This window comes from Oncorhynchus gorbuscha, linkage group LG14 (assembly GCF_021184085.1).
Source record: "Oncorhynchus gorbuscha isolate QuinsamMale2020 ecotype Even-year linkage group LG14, OgorEven_v1.0, whole genome shotgun sequence".
Classification (NCBI taxonomy): Eukaryota; Metazoa; Chordata; class Actinopteri; order Salmoniformes; family Salmonidae; genus Oncorhynchus; species Oncorhynchus gorbuscha.
Window position 1 is genome coordinate 51,354,734 of NC_060186.1, and position 18,762 is coordinate 51,373,495.

At 43.0% G+C, this 18,762-nt stretch overlaps 1 protein-coding gene across 1 annotated transcript in view; it reads left to right on the forward strand.

Moving 5' to 3' along the window:
• LOC123995065 (mannosyl-oligosaccharide 1,2-alpha-mannosidase IA-like) overlaps nt 1–14,033 on the forward strand; it is a 165,074-nt gene extending 151,041 nt beyond the window's left edge. The window contains exons 9-12 of the mRNA XM_046298356.1: nt 668–887; nt 1,741–1,913; nt 4,718–4,833; nt 10,790–14,033. Coding sequence (XP_046154312.1) covers nt 668–887; nt 1,741–1,913; nt 4,718–4,833; nt 10,790–10,922 — 642 coding nt within the window. The 3' untranslated portion in view covers nt 10,923–14,033. The remainder of the gene's footprint in view (nt 1–667; nt 888–1,740; nt 1,914–4,717; nt 4,834–10,789) is intronic.
• Nucleotides 14,034–18,762: the final 4,729 nt, after the last annotated feature.

Here is an 18,762-nt window from a genome sequence, read left to right on the forward strand (position 1 = left end):
AAAAGCACAGATCTGAATTATCTTTTAAAAACATAATTGCTTTCGGGAGATTTCTCGGCAGGAGAAAAGCAAACTCAATGAAATATGAAAATAAATGTGCCAAATGAAGCGATGAACAACGAGGCGCATCAGAGAATGCACCTGAGATAGTATAGCGTTTGAAGCTGCCGTCGACTCACTGCACATATTTATTCCATATGTTAAAAGGCAGGATTTTTACTCTCTCATCGGTAATGGTCGTGTAATAACCGTGTGTTGTCTGTCAGTTGTGATCTTACTGTATTGGACACCTGCTGTGTGGCTAGCGGGAGATACAGGCCGTCGTTTTGAATCATTTGTGATCCTCCTGGTGTCGTGTCTCGCCGTGGATGAAACGCAGCCCGCCATTCCAGAATGTCTCGGGATAAAGTGGCCCTCCCGTCTACAGTAAAAGCCAGGGACAAATAGGAGCAGCGTTCTGTGTCCACGCCACACAAGCAAATACATAATACTGGCCACCAGCTGGGACCCCTGGTTTTCAAACAACATCCGTTTTATCAAGGTTAACAATGCTGTTTGGGTGGTATTTATTCATGTTCCACTCCATTTGTAGTGGGAAGGGCCCCGGTCTGGGACTGGGGTTGGATAAACGGCTCACCTGTATGCCGTTCTTGTCATTGTCCTCCAGGCCATTGAGACCAGTCTGATGAGGAAGTCCAGCGGGGGACTGACGTACATCGCTGAGTGGAAGGGCGGCCTGCTGGAGCACAAGATGGGTCACCTGACGTGCTTCGCCGGGGGCATGATCGCCCTGGGGGCCGACGGAGCTCCCGAGGACAAGACGGGTCACCAGATGGAGCAGGCCGCAGAGATCGCCCGCACCTGCCACGAGTCCTACGCCCGCACCAGTGAGTCTGACTGACCCCCTCATCTGGGGCACACTAGTGTGGCTGTCTCCCTCTACAGCAGGGGTAGGCTAAGAAGCTCTTCCTCTCCCTCTACAGCAGGGGTAGGCTAAGAAGCTCTCCCTCTAGAGCAAGGGTAGCCTAAGAAACACTTCCTCTCCCTCTATAGCAGGGGTAGGCTAAGAAGCTCTCCCTCTAGAGCAAGGGTAGCCTAAGAAACACTTCCTCTCCCTCTATAACAGGGGTAGGCTAAGAAGCTCTCCCTCTACAGCAGGGGTAGGCTAAGAAGCTCTCCCTCTACAGCAAGGGTAGCCTAAGAAACTCTTCCTCTCCCTCTACAGCAGGGGTAGGCTAAGAAGCTCTTCCTCTCCCTCTACAACAGGGGTAGGCTAAGAAGCTCTCCCTCTACAGCAGGGGTAGGCTAAGAAACTCTTCCTCTCCCTCTACAGCAAGGGTAGCCTAAGAAACTCTTCCTCTCCCTCTACAGCAGGGGTAGGCTAAGAAACTCTTCCTCTCCCTCTACAGCAGGGGTAGGCTAAGAAGCTCTTCCTCTCCCTCTACAGCAGGGGTAGGCTAAGAAACTCTTCCTCCCAGGTGAGGTGATATTAGTTCTGAAGCCCAGACAAAAGGAGCAAGCCCTCTTTAGAGCAAGCCAGTGTGAAATGAAAGATTAATGAGCGTTGAGCCTGTTTTCTCTCTGAGGCCAGAGGGGCTGCTGGGTAAGTAGAGCGTAGTGCCAGCCAGGTTAAAATCTTTAGTTATTTTTTATATATGTTTGTTTTGCTCATCACCTTCTCCTAGATCTGGTTAGAGTTTTTCACGATGTTGTCTTCTTCCTTGCTTCCCTCTCTTCCAGCCCTGAAGTTGGGCCCAGAGGGGTTCAGGTTTGACGGTGGCGTGGAGGCCATCGCCACACGGCAGAACGAGAAGTACTTCATCCTGAGGCCTGAGGTCATCGAGACCTACATGTACATGTGGAGGTTCACCCACGACCCCAAGTACAGAGAGTGGGGCTGGGAGGCTGTGCAGGTGAGAACTATCATCCTTCAGAATTATCCCACCACAGTCCTATCTGTCATGTTTGTCTTCATCCTGTCCGCTCCTAGCCTCCACTGAGAAGAGACTCTTCCTCTTAGAACTTTGACAGTGAATTTAACATTTTTAATTTGACCTTTATTTAACTAGACAAGTCAGTTAACCTGTCTAGGACCCCCGCAACAGCCAGTGAAAGTGCAGGGCTCCAAATTCAAAACAACACAAATCTCATAATTAAAATTCCTCAAGCATACAAGTATTTTACACCATTTTAAAGATCAATTCTTGTTAATCCAGCCACAGTGTCTGATTTCAAAAAGGATTTACAGCAAAAGCACCTCAAACGATTATGTTAGGTCACCACCAAGCCACAGAAAAACACAGCCATTTTTTCGAGCCAAAGAGAGGAGTCACAAAAAGCAGAACTAGAGAAAATGAATCACTAACCTTTGATCTTCATCACACTTCATGTTACACAATACATGTATGTTTTGTTTTGATAAAGTTCATATTTATATAAAAAAATCTGAGTTTACAGCGTTACGTTCATCAATTTACAGAAATACTCTAAACATTGATAAAGATACGACTATTATTATTATTATTTTTTATGTAGTTTACCCCAATTTTGTGGTATCCGATTGTTAGTAGTTACTATATTGTCTCATTGCTCCAACTCCCGTACGGGCTCGGGAGAGACTACGGTCGAAAGCCATGCGTCCTCCGAAACACAACCCAACCAAGCCGCACTGCTTCTTAACACAGCGCGCATCCAACCCGGAGGCCAGCCGCACCAATGTGTCAGAGGAAACACCGTGCACCTGGTTAGCGCACTGAGGCCGGCCCACCACAGGAGTCACTGGTGCGCGATGAGACAAGGATATCCCTTACGGCCAAACCCTCCCTAACCCGGACAACGCTAGGCCAATTGTGCTTCACACCACGGACCTCCTGGTCGCGGCCGGCTGCGACAGAGCCTTGGCGCGAACCCAGAGTCTCTGGTGGCACAGCGAGCACTGCAATGCCCTAGACCACTGTGCCACCCGGGAGGCCCTCAAGATATGACTATTATACATGGAACTTTAGATAAACTTCTCCTTATTGCAACCGCTGTGTCAGATTTCAAAAAAAACTTTACGGAGAAAGCAAACCATGCAATAATCTGAGTACAGCCTTTAGACAACAAAGCAGCCATAAAGATACCCGCCATATTGGGTAGTCAACATTACTCAGAAATAGCATTTTAAATATTCACTTACCTTTTGATCTTCATCAGAATGCACTCCCATGAATCCCAGTTCCACCATAAATGTTTGATTTGTTCGATAATGTCCATCAGTTATGTCCAAATATCTTCTTTTGTTAGGGCGTCTGGTAAACAAATCCAAAAGCGCGTTCAGGTCGCGCCGGACGTCGGACAAAAAGTTCCATTACAGCCCGTAGAAACATGCCAACCTAATGGCTAGGATGTTTTTAACATAAAACTTAATTAATGTTCCAACCGGACAATTCCTTTGTCTGTACAAATGAAGTGGAACGTAGCTACCTTTCACGTGAGTGTGCCAGACCGAGGCTGTGGCACTCTGCCAGACCACTCACTCAATGAGCCCCTCCTTTAGAGTAGAATCCTCAAAACAGGTTCTAAATACTGTTGACATCTAGTGGAAGCCTTGAAGTGAAACATAATGAATATCACCCTGTATCTTCAATGGGGTGCTGAGTTGAAAAACTACAAACCTCAGATTTCCCACTTCCGGGTTGGATTTTTCTCAGTTTTTCGCCTGCCATATGAGTTCTGCTATACTCACAGACATCATTCAAACAGTTTTAGAAAATTCTGTGTTTTCTATCCAATAATAATAATAATATGCATATATTAGCATCTGGGACAGAGTAGAAGGCAGTTCACTCTGGGCACGATATTCATCCAAAAGTGAAAATGCTGCCCCCTATCCCAAAAAGGTTAAGAACAAATTTGTTTTTACAATGACGGCCTACCCTAACCCGGATGCCGCTGGGCCAATTGTGCGCCACCCTATGGGACTCCCAATCACGGCCGGTTGTGAAACAGCCTGAAATCAAACCAGGGTCTGTAGTGACGCCTCTAGCACTGAGGTGCAGTGCCTTAGACCGCTGCCCCACTCGGGAGCCTAAAAAGTGAAAAGGGCTCTGTACGCCAACAGACCCCTGTTCATTGTGATGTGTAGACTCATTCAGGCCTACGCACCGCTAGTTCTGAGTACAGTAGTCATTAAAACCTCTGAGACTCTTCCTTCCTCCATACACTCCTCTCTCTCATTGCTATGCGGCAACAGATCAGAACAGTGGTAATGTTGAATGCTGATTGCTCAGATCCCAGAGCCATGCTGTTGTATCCACTAATGACATGAGATTACCTGTGATGGGCCTTGTGTTAGCCATAAATATGATCTGGAGCCTGCCTCTCTGCCCGTCTGCAGATAACTCCTCCTCTTGCCCTCAGCCCTCATTCAGCCAGGGTGGATGTGTAAACACTGCAGCCCCAGCTCCATCCTCCTCAGCTCCATTTTCTCCCTGAGTCATATTGCCTAATGCAGCCTCCTCTCCTCTTCCCCCCCCCCACCCCCCCACCTGCAGGCAGAGCAGCCACACTGAAGGGAAATATGCTAGTTCAACAACAAGCGAACACCACCGTGCATACATCTACAACACCCTGCCATAAGAAACAGAGTCAACTCAACACTTTTTCACCCTCTGTTCTCTCATTCTTCTCCCTCTCTATTTTCTGTTCTCTCTCTCTCTTTCCTTCTGTCTCTCAGGCTCTGGAGAAGCACTGTCGTGTGGAGGGAGGCTACAGTGGAGTGAGAGACGTCTACGCCACCAGCCCCAACCATGACGACGTCCAGCAGAGCTTCTACCTGGCAGAGACACTCAAGTAAGGCGCTAACACACGCACACACACATTGTCAACTTACTCTGCTAAGAGCCATCTGGAGACATAGCATTGACATTTTGGCCTTGCCATTAGAGAGGAATAAAAATCGATCTTGTCAGAAAATCGATCAGGTTTTTTTTGCATCCTTGTCATCATACGTCCTCCCCCCAGAACCGTTCCTTGAATAATTATAGTATTGGATTTGTTTGACAATATAATGGTCACATACGTATAGAAGTAATTGTCCTCCCTATTAAGGCCATTATTCTCTCCTGGACAGATCTACCTAAACATAACTGGTACCGTAGAATCTGTTGGGACAAAATGGGATGCAGTGGTTAAAGAGAAGCAGTTGTTCAGGTGTTTGGGTTTTTCGTCACTGGGTATTTGGACAAATCATGATTTCACAGGTGTTCGCATCTTTCGGATTTCGGAAGGGGAGGATACATTCGGCCCGTAACTTGCTAAGAGGTTAGAACTCCTCGTTCCAGTTCCGCACCTCGTTTTAGCATCTCTTCATCTCTTCTCTTAATGGGCAATATTTCCACATGTCAATCTGCACGTCTGTAGACGGTTGTCGCAGTGACATCATGAACATTTTGTTGTCATCCGACATCAAACTTTTCTTTGTCGTTATGAAAAAGTATTAGCACAAAAACGACAGGCTGCATGACATCAGCAGCCTGGTGGTCCAAAATAGCATAACTGGTTTATGTTAACACCAATTAACCTGTCCGTTTAAAAATGTATTTAGTATCTGTTTATCTAGAAAAACGGGTAGCTAAAAGCAACTAAAAGCAGGACATTCTACTGGAGAATTTTACAACTTGGACACTGTTTCATTGGCCTAACGTTCTATCCTAATTTGACTTTGGTGCAGGTCATGTTGTTCTTCACATTGACATAGAAGTTTGTTATTAAGGCACCTGAAAGTTCACTTGTTCTAGAAGGCATTTCTAACTTTTTTTTAACTTGATATATTTTTAAACAAAACTTAGAAGTGCACCGTTTTCACATATGTTGACACTAGTATTGTGCTGGAGATAATTACAATTTGGTTGAAAAAGTGGTGGAGTTGCCCTTTAACGCGTATGGATCCAAAACTTGATCGAGCAGCTGATTATTTACGCGAGTCTTTAGTTCTGGGTTAACCAAGATTATAAGGCCATATAGAGGAACATTGTCTATATCCAGGCAATGTTTTCCTGGTAAAGAGAGTCACACCTACATTTTGTTTCATGACACCAAAAACCTGCTCAAGTATTTCATCACAGCCTAAAGAACAGACACGTCTCTGTGTTTTGTGTTCTGGCAGCTTCCTGACATTCAGTTTGTTTGAACACTTCAAAACAGATCAGAAGTAGAATGTCTTTCCCCCAATGAGCACTCACTTCACCTCTGTCTGTGCTGTGCCTGCTGGCCTCTGAGGAGAAACAACTGACGTCCTGTGTGTATTGTCTTGTCACGGCCGGCTCAGACAGGCAGGCTTCTGCTAGCACAGTGTGCACTGTACTACAGGGACCTCAGCAGTCTTCTCCGAGATTGATAGCAGCAGTCACACACAGAGACCGATAAGAGGAGGCAGACTGCTTTTACTGAGCCCTTATACCCTCTCTCGCTCTGAAAATCTCTCTCTCTCTCTCTCCTTTCTCTCTCCTCTCTCTCTCGTTCACTGTTAATAATAGCACAATGCCTGGGGGGTTAGACAGACCATATAATGTGGGTCCAGTGAGATAGGCTCATTGTAACATATCTCTTACCGGCGTATATATGGGTCTCTCTGTCTATTGTCCAGTCTAATCCTGGTCTGAGAGAGATTTAACCCCCCCCCTCCCCTCTATGGTTTCTATGGCGTATCAGTGGTGTTGTTTTGCTCCCCTCTTGTGGGAGCCTTGTCAAAGCACTCTGGTGTGACCTTATAAAGAGGTCACAGGCTCTTTGTCCCTGCTCTGTCTCCCCACTCTGCTCTGGGGGCTAGGGGCTGTAAGGACAGCCACGTCACCATGACTGACAGATAACACCAAGCTGCACGCAGGAGAGGGGGAGAAGGAAATGGAAAGAGGTAGAGACCTGGGGGAGACAGGAAAAAAAAATACAGTTTCAAGGTTGGAGAAAGGATCCAAGAGAGGTAAGTGAGGACGTCTTGCTGTAACAGTTGACAACCACAGCAGCAACAGTAACAAATACGTGCCCGTTTCCCTCCTTCTGTGCAGTAAACAGCTCTGTGGCACTTTGATTTTGGTGTTATTTTTCCTCTTTTTGCCCAAACCCCCAAACACCTGGGCTAATCTGCCTCTGACTGATGCTTATATGAAATGCTGTGTGAGTCCCACCACCTAATAGAGCTGTTAAACTTCTCTAGCATTTCATTTAATGGTGTTGGAAAGTGCAGCAATTTTGCGAATAGGGTCTCTCCAAATGCCAGGACTCCCCAAATGACTCGTTTACTAATGCTTGCAAAATCCATCTTTTAGGCTCTAGCTCTCCCTTTCTCCCTACTTTCTCCCTCTCTTTACCTCTTTCTGTCTCACCCTCTTTCTTCCTGAATCTCCTTTCTCTCCATCGCTCTTCTCCATCGCTCTTCTCCATCGCTCTTCTCCATCGCTCTCCTCCTCTCCATTGCTCTTCTCCCTCTCTCCATCTCTCTCTCAGCCTCCTGGCCAGGGTTCTCCTGCCTTTGCGTGAGGTCAAATTAGCAGTAATGACTAAATGTAAAGATGTATGTCTGGCTGTTTGCTTTACTTGGCTCGTCACACTAGCGACTCCTTGTGGCGGGCCGGGCGCCTGCAGGCTTGACATCCGGTCGTCAGGTGAACAGTGTCTCCTCCGACACATTGGTGCGGCTGGCTTCCGAGTTAAGCGGGCGGGTGTTAAGAAGCGCGGTTTTGCGGGTCATGTTTCGGAAGATGCATGACTCGACCTTCACCTCCCAAGCCCGTTGGGGAGTTGTAGCGATGAGACAAGATCAAAATTGGGGCGAAAAAGGGGGTAAAATACAACACCAACAAAATAAAAAATGAAATAAAGAAAGATGCTATGCTGCTATGACTTAATGAGTTCTTACTACACATTACTAGTGGAGTGAAATGAGGCTTTGGGTTCTGAGAACCTGGGGGCTGGTGCGAGGGGAATTTGACTGTTGTCATTAGTGACTGAAGTACTCAATTTTTGTTTTTATTATTTTTGTTTTTTTAAACAACTAATTGACTGTCAGTTAATTATTTGAATTCAAGTTAGTTCGTTTTTTTCCGTGAGCTCAATACGCAAATTGCACAGTTTCTCTAGAGATCAATCAGATCCAGCCTGAACTATGTGATGTAGTAGGGAGTTGTTGTAACGTTTGTCGTCGGAAAGGAGACCAAGGTGCAGCGTGGTAAGTGTTCATGATTCTTTAATTACTCAGAACACCAAACAAAGAATAACGAACGTCACGTTCTGCAGGCTTCACAGAGCTAACAATAAACAAGATCCCACAACAACTTATATGTGATCCCCAATCAGAGACAACGATAAACAGCTGCCTCTGATTGAGAACCACAATCTGCAAAAAACAAAGAAATAGAAAATAAAGAAACTACAATGCCCACCCTATTCACACCCTGACCTAACCAAAATAGAGAATAAAAGCCTCTTTGGCCAGGACTCCGGCTACAAAACCTGGCTCTAAAGGGGAGGGTCCGGGTGGGCATCTCTTCACGGCTGCGGCTCCGGCGCAGATCCCTTCGCTTTGGTGGCGGCCCTGGTGCATGGACCTTCACTGGAGGAACCGGACCACAGATAATCGCCGGAAAAACCAGACCACTGATCGTCGCCGGAGGCTTCGTGCCATGTATCGTCGCCGGAGGCTCCGGGCCATGGATCATCACTGGAGGCTTTGAATGTGGAGCCGGAACAGGTCTCACCGGACTGAGGAGACGTACTGGCAGCCTAGTGAGTGGAGCTGCCACAACACGTCCTGGCTGGATACCCACTCTAGCTCGGTGAGTGTGGAGATCTGGCACAGGACACACTGGGCTATGACTGCGCACTGGATGCATAGTGCGTAGAGCCAGCGCAGGACACACTGGGCCGTGGAGGCGCACCAGAGGTCTGGAGTGCAGAGCTGGCATAACTCGTCCTGGCTGGATACCCCTCTTAGCCCTGAAATTGCGGGGAGCTGGAACAGGCCGCACTGGGCTTTGCTGGCGAACCGGGGACACCGTGCATAGAGCTGGCACAGGATAACCTGGGATGCACTGGAGGCCAGGAACGCTGAGCCGGCACAGTCCGTCCTGGCTGAATGCCCACTCTAGCACGGCCACTGCGGGGAGCTTGCACAGAGCGCACTGGGCTGTGGCTTTTTGGGGGCTGCCTCTCGTGCTTGCTTCGTTGCCGTGACTCCCTCGCTGCTTCCACCTGTTCCCATGGGAGGCGATCCCTTCTGGCCAGGATCTCCTCCCATGTCCGGGATCTTTTGCCGTCCAGGATGTTCTCCCATGTCCAGTCCTCCTGACCCCGCTGCTTGGTCCGTTTGTGGTGGGAGCTTCTGTAACGTTTGTCGTCGGAAGGAGACCAAGGTGCAGCGTGGTAAGTGTTCATGACTCTTTGTTTACTCAGAACACCAAACAAAACAACAAAATAATAACGAAGGTCACGTTCTGCAGGCTTCACAGAGCTAACAAAAAACAGGATCCCACAAACACCAAAGGGAGAATGACAACTTATATGTGATCCCCAATCAGAGACAACGATAAACAGCTGCCTCTGATTGGGAACCACACTTGGCAAGAAACAAAGAAATAGAAAACATAGAAATAAAGAAACTAGAATGCCCACCTTATGCACACCCTGGCCTAACCAAAATAGAGAATAAAAGCCTCTATGGCCAGGGCGTGACCGTTGTAGTTTCTACATAGTTTTATGTGATAAACAAATTAGAATATTGGCCTGTATTCTACATAGTTTAGCGCATAAAGCGTGGTAATGAACTACAATGGCCATAATCCATTGCGCATCTACGGAAGAGGCACAAGAATGCGCAGTCACGAGGTGATATCGAGAGCAGCTGTTGCTTCGCGGTATCTCTACCTGAACATACATGATCTAAGTGATTTGATAGTTGATATTCAGCAGTCATAAAAGTATGCCTTATTTACATTGAATAACTACTAAAATGGTGACTTTGTCAGATGGTACAGGCAGCAGCTCTTTAGAGATGAGATGATGACATGGAATGAAAACATAGCCACCAAATACAACAAATGTAAGATACACAACATCAGAAATATTTCATTAAAGTGAATAGTAATCGGCTGTCATTTTTCCAATCTGTTTTATTCTGTGTTACAACATTCAACCCACATTTTTAGTAATGAAACTGAACAGATCTCAAAAAACACTACTCTGCTTCTCCTCACTCTGGAAATGGAGTGGCGCCCGCAAGGTTACCGTGGCTATGCAGGGCGGGCGTGGCGTCATCCAATCCCTGTCCATTTTATAGTCTGTACATTTTAACGAGTGTCACATCTGCACCTGATTAAGGACTTTTAGGGTATAGGCCCTCCTGCACTCCAACTGCTGCTGCTGGGCTCAACTTTTTGGATTTGCGACTTCACGCCGAGCCCAATAGCTTTTGGCAGGCGGCAGGAAACATAAATTGTTTCGAGTCTTGTCGTTTTAATTTATTTATCATTCTACATTGTTTGCTTGGCTCACCCCAAGCTTGGCAGGGAAAATATTGGCATAGGAGAGTTGCTGAACTGTTTGTTCCCGTAGTTGGTTTTGGGATTTGTGAGACCGTTCCACTGTCCTCTCTGACACTCTCAGACATCTAGTGGATGTTCTCGCAGACTGATGCACTCATGGACATCAAGTAGGAGTAGAGGTTGTTGATGTAAATATCTGGGTTCTCTTAAGGCCTCGTGTTGATCAGAAGTTAGTGTTTGAACTAAACTGAGTCTCGCTCTCCTTCCCTCAGATATCTGTTCCTGCTGTTCTCTGATGACGACCATCTTCCTTTCGAGCACTGGGTGTTCAACACAGAGGCCCACCCCCTCCCTGTCATCAAGAAGGAGATGACGGACACAGACAAGCCAAACCAGCTGGAATAGTGGACCACCCCCTGACCTGACTCCACCCATCTCGGAACTCCTCTATCCCCTCCCTCTCTGAGCAGTGGGCGGGGCTGTCTATTTTACTCCTCCCCCACTGTGGGTGGAGCTCCCCCAGGCAGGTCACTCCCCTGGTAGACTGGACTCACTCCTGTTTTTGAGTCCATGATCAAACCAGATGGAACCGGACCGGGCTGCCTGCCTCTCCTGACCCAGACTGCCCTCTACTGGGGACTGGGAACCACCACTCAGAACCACCTCGTCCATGAGTGCTTGTCTTGTCATCGTGTAGAGATAACAATCAGTCTGCATGCTGCCCTCCCCTCCCAGTGCTGTAGAGGCTGTAGGATTTACCCTCCTCTGTGAGGAGAACAGGACACTACTACGCTGTAAGATTCACCATCACTCAAAAAAAGCCATACTGATTTGAATACAGCTTTATCATTTTCTTTCTTTCCATGTATTTCGGGTATGTGATTGTGGGTGTGACTGAAAACAGATTTTATGTCAGTCAACATATTATCGGATTTGGGTTGTTCTTATCGTAAATATGATTTTAGTCGCACTTAAACAATGGACCGTTTAGGTGTATTTCTGTTAAAGACCCAGAGCTTGATTCTCACCTGCTCTATAGCTGAAATCCAGTCAAAATAGTGCCTTTCCGTCTGAAATAGTCTATCGAATAAGCAGTTCAGGCAAATTGCAAGGCTTTTATTTATACAGGTAGTCTGGTAGTTAGCAGACGGTCCAGGTGGCATTGGCTGAAGGTTTTATCACCTTTACCACACTGCCATCTAGTTTTGGACAACCAGTACTACAACAGTCCAGTCCTCCAGTCATTTGAGTGTAGCAGGTCGCAGTAGGTTTATAAAGGGGATGAAGTCACGGGGGAAAGACCTGCAGTGAGGACAACCTTTCAGTTAATGAAGTGGACACATTTACTGTTTAGCTTGGTCCCTTCTTCCTGAAATATGGAACGTGTTGGGAAAGTAGAGCTCATCCCTTCTATCAACATTTCATCAATTCATTCAGCCTAGTCAGTTTGTCAGAGCTCACTTTATTTCCCAACCCCCATCAACATGTTCCTTTGTTCTTAAATCGACAAAGTTGCCGTGTGTTTTTGTTTTTTCTTTATTAGAGGTGGTAAAGACAATGAATCCCATGTGATGTAAAATAGTTGTTATACTGATAATTTATTCCGTAGTACATTGGAAGGAAGGTTTGGGATCAGGCCCCTAGGTGGCACTGTGGAGAGCGAGGGCACTGTGTTGTGGATTATTTGGGAGTTGGGGGAGACCAGGGCAGAGTCGGACCAAGAGCTTGGTAGTCAATCATATGGAACGAATGCATCATATGAATGAATGTACCATCAAATGTGATGTTTAAGATTATTTTGCCTTCCTTGATCTTAATTTGTTGATTTATTTGTTGATTCCTTTCTTCTGGAAAGCACAAAATGCTGAAGGAATGTGTCGTGGTACCCATCTGAAGAAGCTGTTAGTCCGTTCAGGAGAATAAGAGGAAGCACAAGAGGAGTTGTTTAGTTGTGTTGACATGCAATGAGAAGATGCAAGTAAGGTTCTCTGTTCACTACACTGGATGAAATCCACTCACATATGAACATGTAAACATGCTGAATACTGTATAGAGAAAAGAGGACCAATACATTGAAATGGTCACATACTGGACACATCATACATAGACATTCACACTACACACACTCTCAAACACACTCATGACCATGGAAGTTTATGAACACACAGACATGGACATTAGAGAGAGAAGTGTGTTTGTAGGAAACCGTAGTCCAACAGTTCTGTTCTTCTGCGGTGTACTTTCACAGACAGGGGGCGCTGATGTTCCTAAAATGTCTCCCCATACATCTTATTGGGAAATAGATGGGGTACGATCAAGAGGCCTTCATCTTTTTTTGAAGTCATATTCTGACCCTAGAAAATAGAGCAGAGGTTTAAGAAGCCTCACTGATATCCGCTACCTGCTGGAGCTACACTCTTCCAGGCCTCCTATTGAAACGCCAGCAGGGCAACCTCTGCTTTCTCTACTGTTCTCTAATAAGACAAAGTCAAAGTAGTCCCTGTTTACCTTACTGGAGGAAGCAATATTAATGTCCATATACGTTGAGATCCCCCTCCACCTAGTTAATTATGGCAGCCATTCGGGCTCGAGGGAAGAGAGTATCACTCACTATACACTGTAGATATGACATTGCTGCATTCACCGTCTCTGAGAGCCTAAAAGGCGCTGCATAGTCAATCAGACATCTGCATTGGCCGTGCAGCATTTACAGTGATACAGCCTCTGCAGAAGTCAGGGCGTTCATACTTTGAGCTTTGCAGAGCAGTGCAGAGCTGTTGTCAAGGAAGTGAGTTTGTGTTTATACAGGACCTCCCGCCTTCACCTACCGTTAACCAATCATGTCAATGCGGAGCTATACAGAGCCTTCCGCATTGTTACAAAATTCAAGAGGCTCACAGGGATGCGGTAGGGAGCTCAATTTGGCCTCTGAGTGCCTCCAGAGGCGCCGCAATTGCATCACACCATCCATATGGCGCCTCAGACCACGTTGTCAGATCAAGCATATATTGTCTCTAAGTGTCTCCCGACTGTTGCAGCTTTTGGGAGCAGAAGGGATGACTCGTAGGAATACAGAAAAACGGTAAAGTCGCTGTAAAATGAAAACATGACATTTATTTTCCTCTTTCTTTCAGTATGCAGACTAGAAGACGTGCTGTTCATTTCCAATTGACTTTGTGGTTGAATATTGTGTTGACGATCTCTCGCATTACAATGCCTTTTATTTGTGAATCTCTTGTTAATGGTTTCGTGAAACAACCTCAGAAATGTAAACTGTACAATATTGCTGATAATCATTCCATTGCACATAGTTTATTTGGGTTAATGTTATTTTAATTTTGTGGGAAATTGTTATGTTTGTTTTTGTTTCTTTCATATTAAAATGTAAATATTCCATTCTACATTTATATAAATCTTACGAACTTATGGATGAAATGATGTTAATGAGCAGCAAAAATTTTCATAAACTATATTTGTTACACTTCTATTGTGAATAAAACAATCTTTTAATAGATAGCCTTTTTGGTGTTTTCATTCTTAAATGTAATCTTGACATCAATGATATTAGTCCTCCAATGGGTCAAATGTGTCTGATAATCAGAGGCTGTACAGGGCTCTTACCACTATGTTTTATCAGCGCTGTAAGAGAGAGGATCCCAAACCACTTCCAAGTGAAGCTGTATGTATAGCTATTCTCCACTAGGTGGCAGAATATTATCAAAACATTGTTTGATGTATTGCTCCTCTATCAACTCTGCTTGCTTTGTCTTGACTTTCTGACATGCTTATTACATGTAGTTGTATGCGTCGTTAATCAAATGTATTTATAATGCCCTTTTTACATCTGCAGTCATTAGTGTTTATACAGAAACCCAGCCTAAAACCACCAATCAATCAATCAAATGTATTTATAATGCCCTTTTTACATCTGCAGTCATTAGTGTTTATACAGAAACCCAGCCTAAAACCACCAATCAATCAATCAAATGTATTTATAATGCCCTTTTTACATCTGCAGTCATTAGTGTTTATACAGAAACCCAGCCTAAAACCACCAATCAATCAAATGTATTTATAATGCCCTTTTTACATCTGCAGTCATTAGTGTTTATACAGAAACCCAGCCTAAAACCACAAATCAATCAAATGTATTTATAACGCCCTTTTTACATCTGCAGTCATTAGTGTTTATACAGAAACCCAGCCTAAAACCACCAATCAATCAAATGTATTTATAATGCCCTTTTTACATCTGCAGTCTTCAGTGTTTATACAGAAACCCAGCCTAAAACCACCAATCAATCAAATGTATTTAATGCCCTTTTTACATCTGCTGTCATTAGTGTTTATACAGAAACCCAGCCTAAAACCACCAATCAATCAAATGTATTTATAATGCCCTTTTTACATCTGCAGTCATTAGTGTTTATACAGAAACCCAGCCTAAAACCACAAATCAATCAATCAAATGTATTTATAATGCCCTTTTTACATCTGCAGTCAGTGTTTATACAGAAACCCAGCCTAAAACCACCAATCAATCAAATATATTTATAATGCCCTTTTTATATCTGCAGTCATTAGTGTTTATACAGAAACCCAGCCTAAAACCACCAATCAATCAATCAAATGTATTTATAATGCCCTTTTTTACATCTGCAGTCATTAGTGTTTATACAGAAACCCAGCCTAAACCACCAATCAATCAAATGCATTTATAATGCCCTTTTTATATCTGCAGTCATTAGTGTTTATACAGAAACCCAGCCTAAAACCACCAATCAATCAAATGTATTTATAATGCCCTTTTTACATCTGCAGTCATTAGTGTTTATACAGAAACCCAGCCTAAAACCACCAATCAATCAATCAAATGTATTTATAATGCCCTTTTTACATCTGCAGTCATTAGTGTTTATACAGAAACCCAGCCTAAAACCACCAATCAATCAATCAAATGTATTTATAATGCCCTTTTTACATCTGCAGTCATTAGTGTTTATACAGAAACCCAGCCTAAAACCACCAATCAATCAATCAAATGTATTTATAATGCCCTTTTTACATCTGCAGTCATTAGTGTTTATACAGAAACCCAGCCTAAAACCACCAATCAATCAAATGTATTTATAATGCCCTTTTTACATCTGCAGTCATTAGTGTTTATACAGAAACCCAGCCTAAAACCACAAATCAATCAATCAAATGTATTTATAACGCCCTTTTTACATCTGCAGTCATTAGTGTTTATACAGAAACCCAGCCTAAAACCACCAATCAATCAAATGTATTTATAATGCCCTTTTTACATCTGCAGTCTTCAGTGTTTATACAGAAACCCAGCCTAAAACCACCAATCAATCAAATGTATTTAATGCCCTTTTTACATCTGCTGTCATTAGTGTTTATACAGAAACCCAGCCTAAAACCACCAATCAATCAAATGTATTTATAATGCCCTTTTTACATCTGCAGTCATTAGTGTTTATACAGAAACCCAGCCTAAAACCACCAATCAATCAATCAAATGTATTTATAATGCCCTTTTTACATCTGCAGTCAGTGTTTATACAGAAACCCAGCCTAAAACCACCAATCAATCAAATATATTAGATTTTTAGATGCACTATTGTTAAGTGACTGTCCCACTGGATGTCATAAGGTGAATGCACCAATTTGTAAGTCGCTCTGGATAAGAGCGTCTGCTAAATGACTTAAATGTAAATGTAAATGTATATTTATATCTGCAGTCATTAGTGTTTATACAGAAACCCAGCCTAAAACCACCAATCAATCAAATGTATTTATAATGCCCTTTTTACATCTGCAGTCATTAGTGTTTATACAGAAACCCAGCCTAAAACCACCAATCAATCAATCAAATGTATTTATAATGCCCTTTTTACATCTGCAGTCATTAGTGTTTATACAGAAACCCAGCCTAAAACCACCAATCAATCAATCAAATGTATTTATAATGCCCTTTTTACATCTGCAGTCATTAGTGTTTATACAGAAACCCAGCCTAAAACCACCAATCAATCAATCAAATGTATTTATAATGCCCTTTTTACATCTGCAGTCATTAGTGTTTATACAGAAACCCAGCCTAAAACCACCAATCAATCAAATGTATTTATAATGCCCTTTTTACATCTGCAGTCATTAGTGTTTATACAGAAACCCAGCCTAAAACCACAAATCAATCAATCAAATGTATTTATAACGCCCTTTTTACATCTGCAGTCATTAGTGTTTATACAGAAACCCAGCCTAAAACCACCAATCAATCAAATGTATTTATAATGCCCTTTTTACATCTGCAGTCTTCAGTGTTTATACAGAAACCCAGCCTAAAACCACCAATCAATCAAATGTATTTAATGCCCTTTTTACATCTGCAGTCATTAGTGTTTATACAGAAACCCAGCCTAAAACCACCAATCAATCAAATGTATTTATAATGCCCTTTTTACATCTGCAGTCATTAGTGTTTATACAGAAACCCAGCCTAAAACCACCAATCAATCAAATGTATTTATAATGCCCTTTTTACATCTGCAGTCTTCAGTGTTTATACAGAAACCCAGCCTAAAACCACCAATCAATCAAATGTATTTAATGCCCTTTTTACATCTGCAGTCAGTGTTTATACAGAAACCCAGCCTAAAACCACAAATCAATCAAATGTATTTATAATGCCCTTTTTACATCTGCAGTCTTCAGTGTTTATACAGAAACCCAGCCTAAAACCACCAATCAATCAAATGTATTTATAATGCCCTTTTTACATCTGCAGTCATTAGTGTGTATACAGAAACCCAGCCTAAAACCACAAATCAATCAATCAAATGTATTTATAATGCCCTTTTTACATCTGCAGTCAGTGTTTATACAGAAACCCAGCCTAAAACCACAAATCAATCAATCAAATGTATTTATAACGCCCTTTTTACATCTGCAGTCGTCACAGTGTTTATACAGAAACCCAGCCTAAAACCACCAATCAATCAAATGTATTTATAATGCCCTTTTTACATCTGCAGTCATTAGCGTTTATACAGAAACCCAGCCTAAAACCACCAATCAATCAAATATATTTATAATGCCCTTTTTACATCTGAAGTCATTAGCGTTTATACAGAAACCCAGCCTAAAACCACCAATCAATCAAATGTATTTATAATGCCCTTTTTACATCTGCAGTCGTCACAGTGTTTATACAGAAACCCAGCCTAAAACCACCAATCAATCAAATGTATTTATAATGCCCTTTTTACATCTGCAGTCATTAGCGTTTATACAGAAACCCAGCCTAAAACCACCAATCAATCAAATATATTTATAATGCCCTTTTTACATCTGTAGTCATTAGTGTTTATACAGAAACCCAGCCTAAACCACCAATCAATCAAATATATTTATAATGCCCTTTTTACATCTGCAGTCATTAGTGTTTATACAGAAACCCAGCCTAAAACCACCAATCAATCAATCAAATGTATTTATAATGCCCTTTTTACATCTGCAGTCATTAGTGTTTATACAGAAACCCAGCCTAAAACCACCAATCAATCAATCAAATGTATTTATAATGCCCTTTTTACATCTGCAGTCATTAGTGTTTATACAGAAACCCAGCCTAAAACCACCAATCAATCAAATGTATTTATAATGCCCTTTTTACATCTGCAGTCATTAGTGTTTATACAGAAACCCAGCCTAAAACCACCAATCAATCAAATGTATTTATAACGCCCTTTTTACATCTGCAGTCATTAGTGTTTATACAGAAACCCAGCCTAAAACCACCAATCAATCAAATGTATTTATAATGCCCTTTTTACATCTGCAGTCTTCAGTGTTTATACAGAAACCCAGCCTAAAACCACCAATCAATCAAATGTATTTAATGCCCTTTTTACATCTGCAGTCAGTGTTTATACAGAAACCCAGCCTAAAACCACAAATCAATCAAATGTATTTATAATGCCCTTTTTACATCTGCAGTCTTCAGTGTTTATACAGAAACCCAGCCTAAAACCACCAATCAATCAAATGTATTTATAATGCCCTTTTTTACATCTGCAGTCATTAGTGTTTATACAGAAACCCAGCCTAAAACCACAAATCAATCAATCAAATGTATTTATAATGCCCTTTTTACATCTGCAGTCAGTGTTTATACAGAAACCCAGCCTAAAACCACAAATCAATCAATCAAATGTATTTATAACGCCCTTTT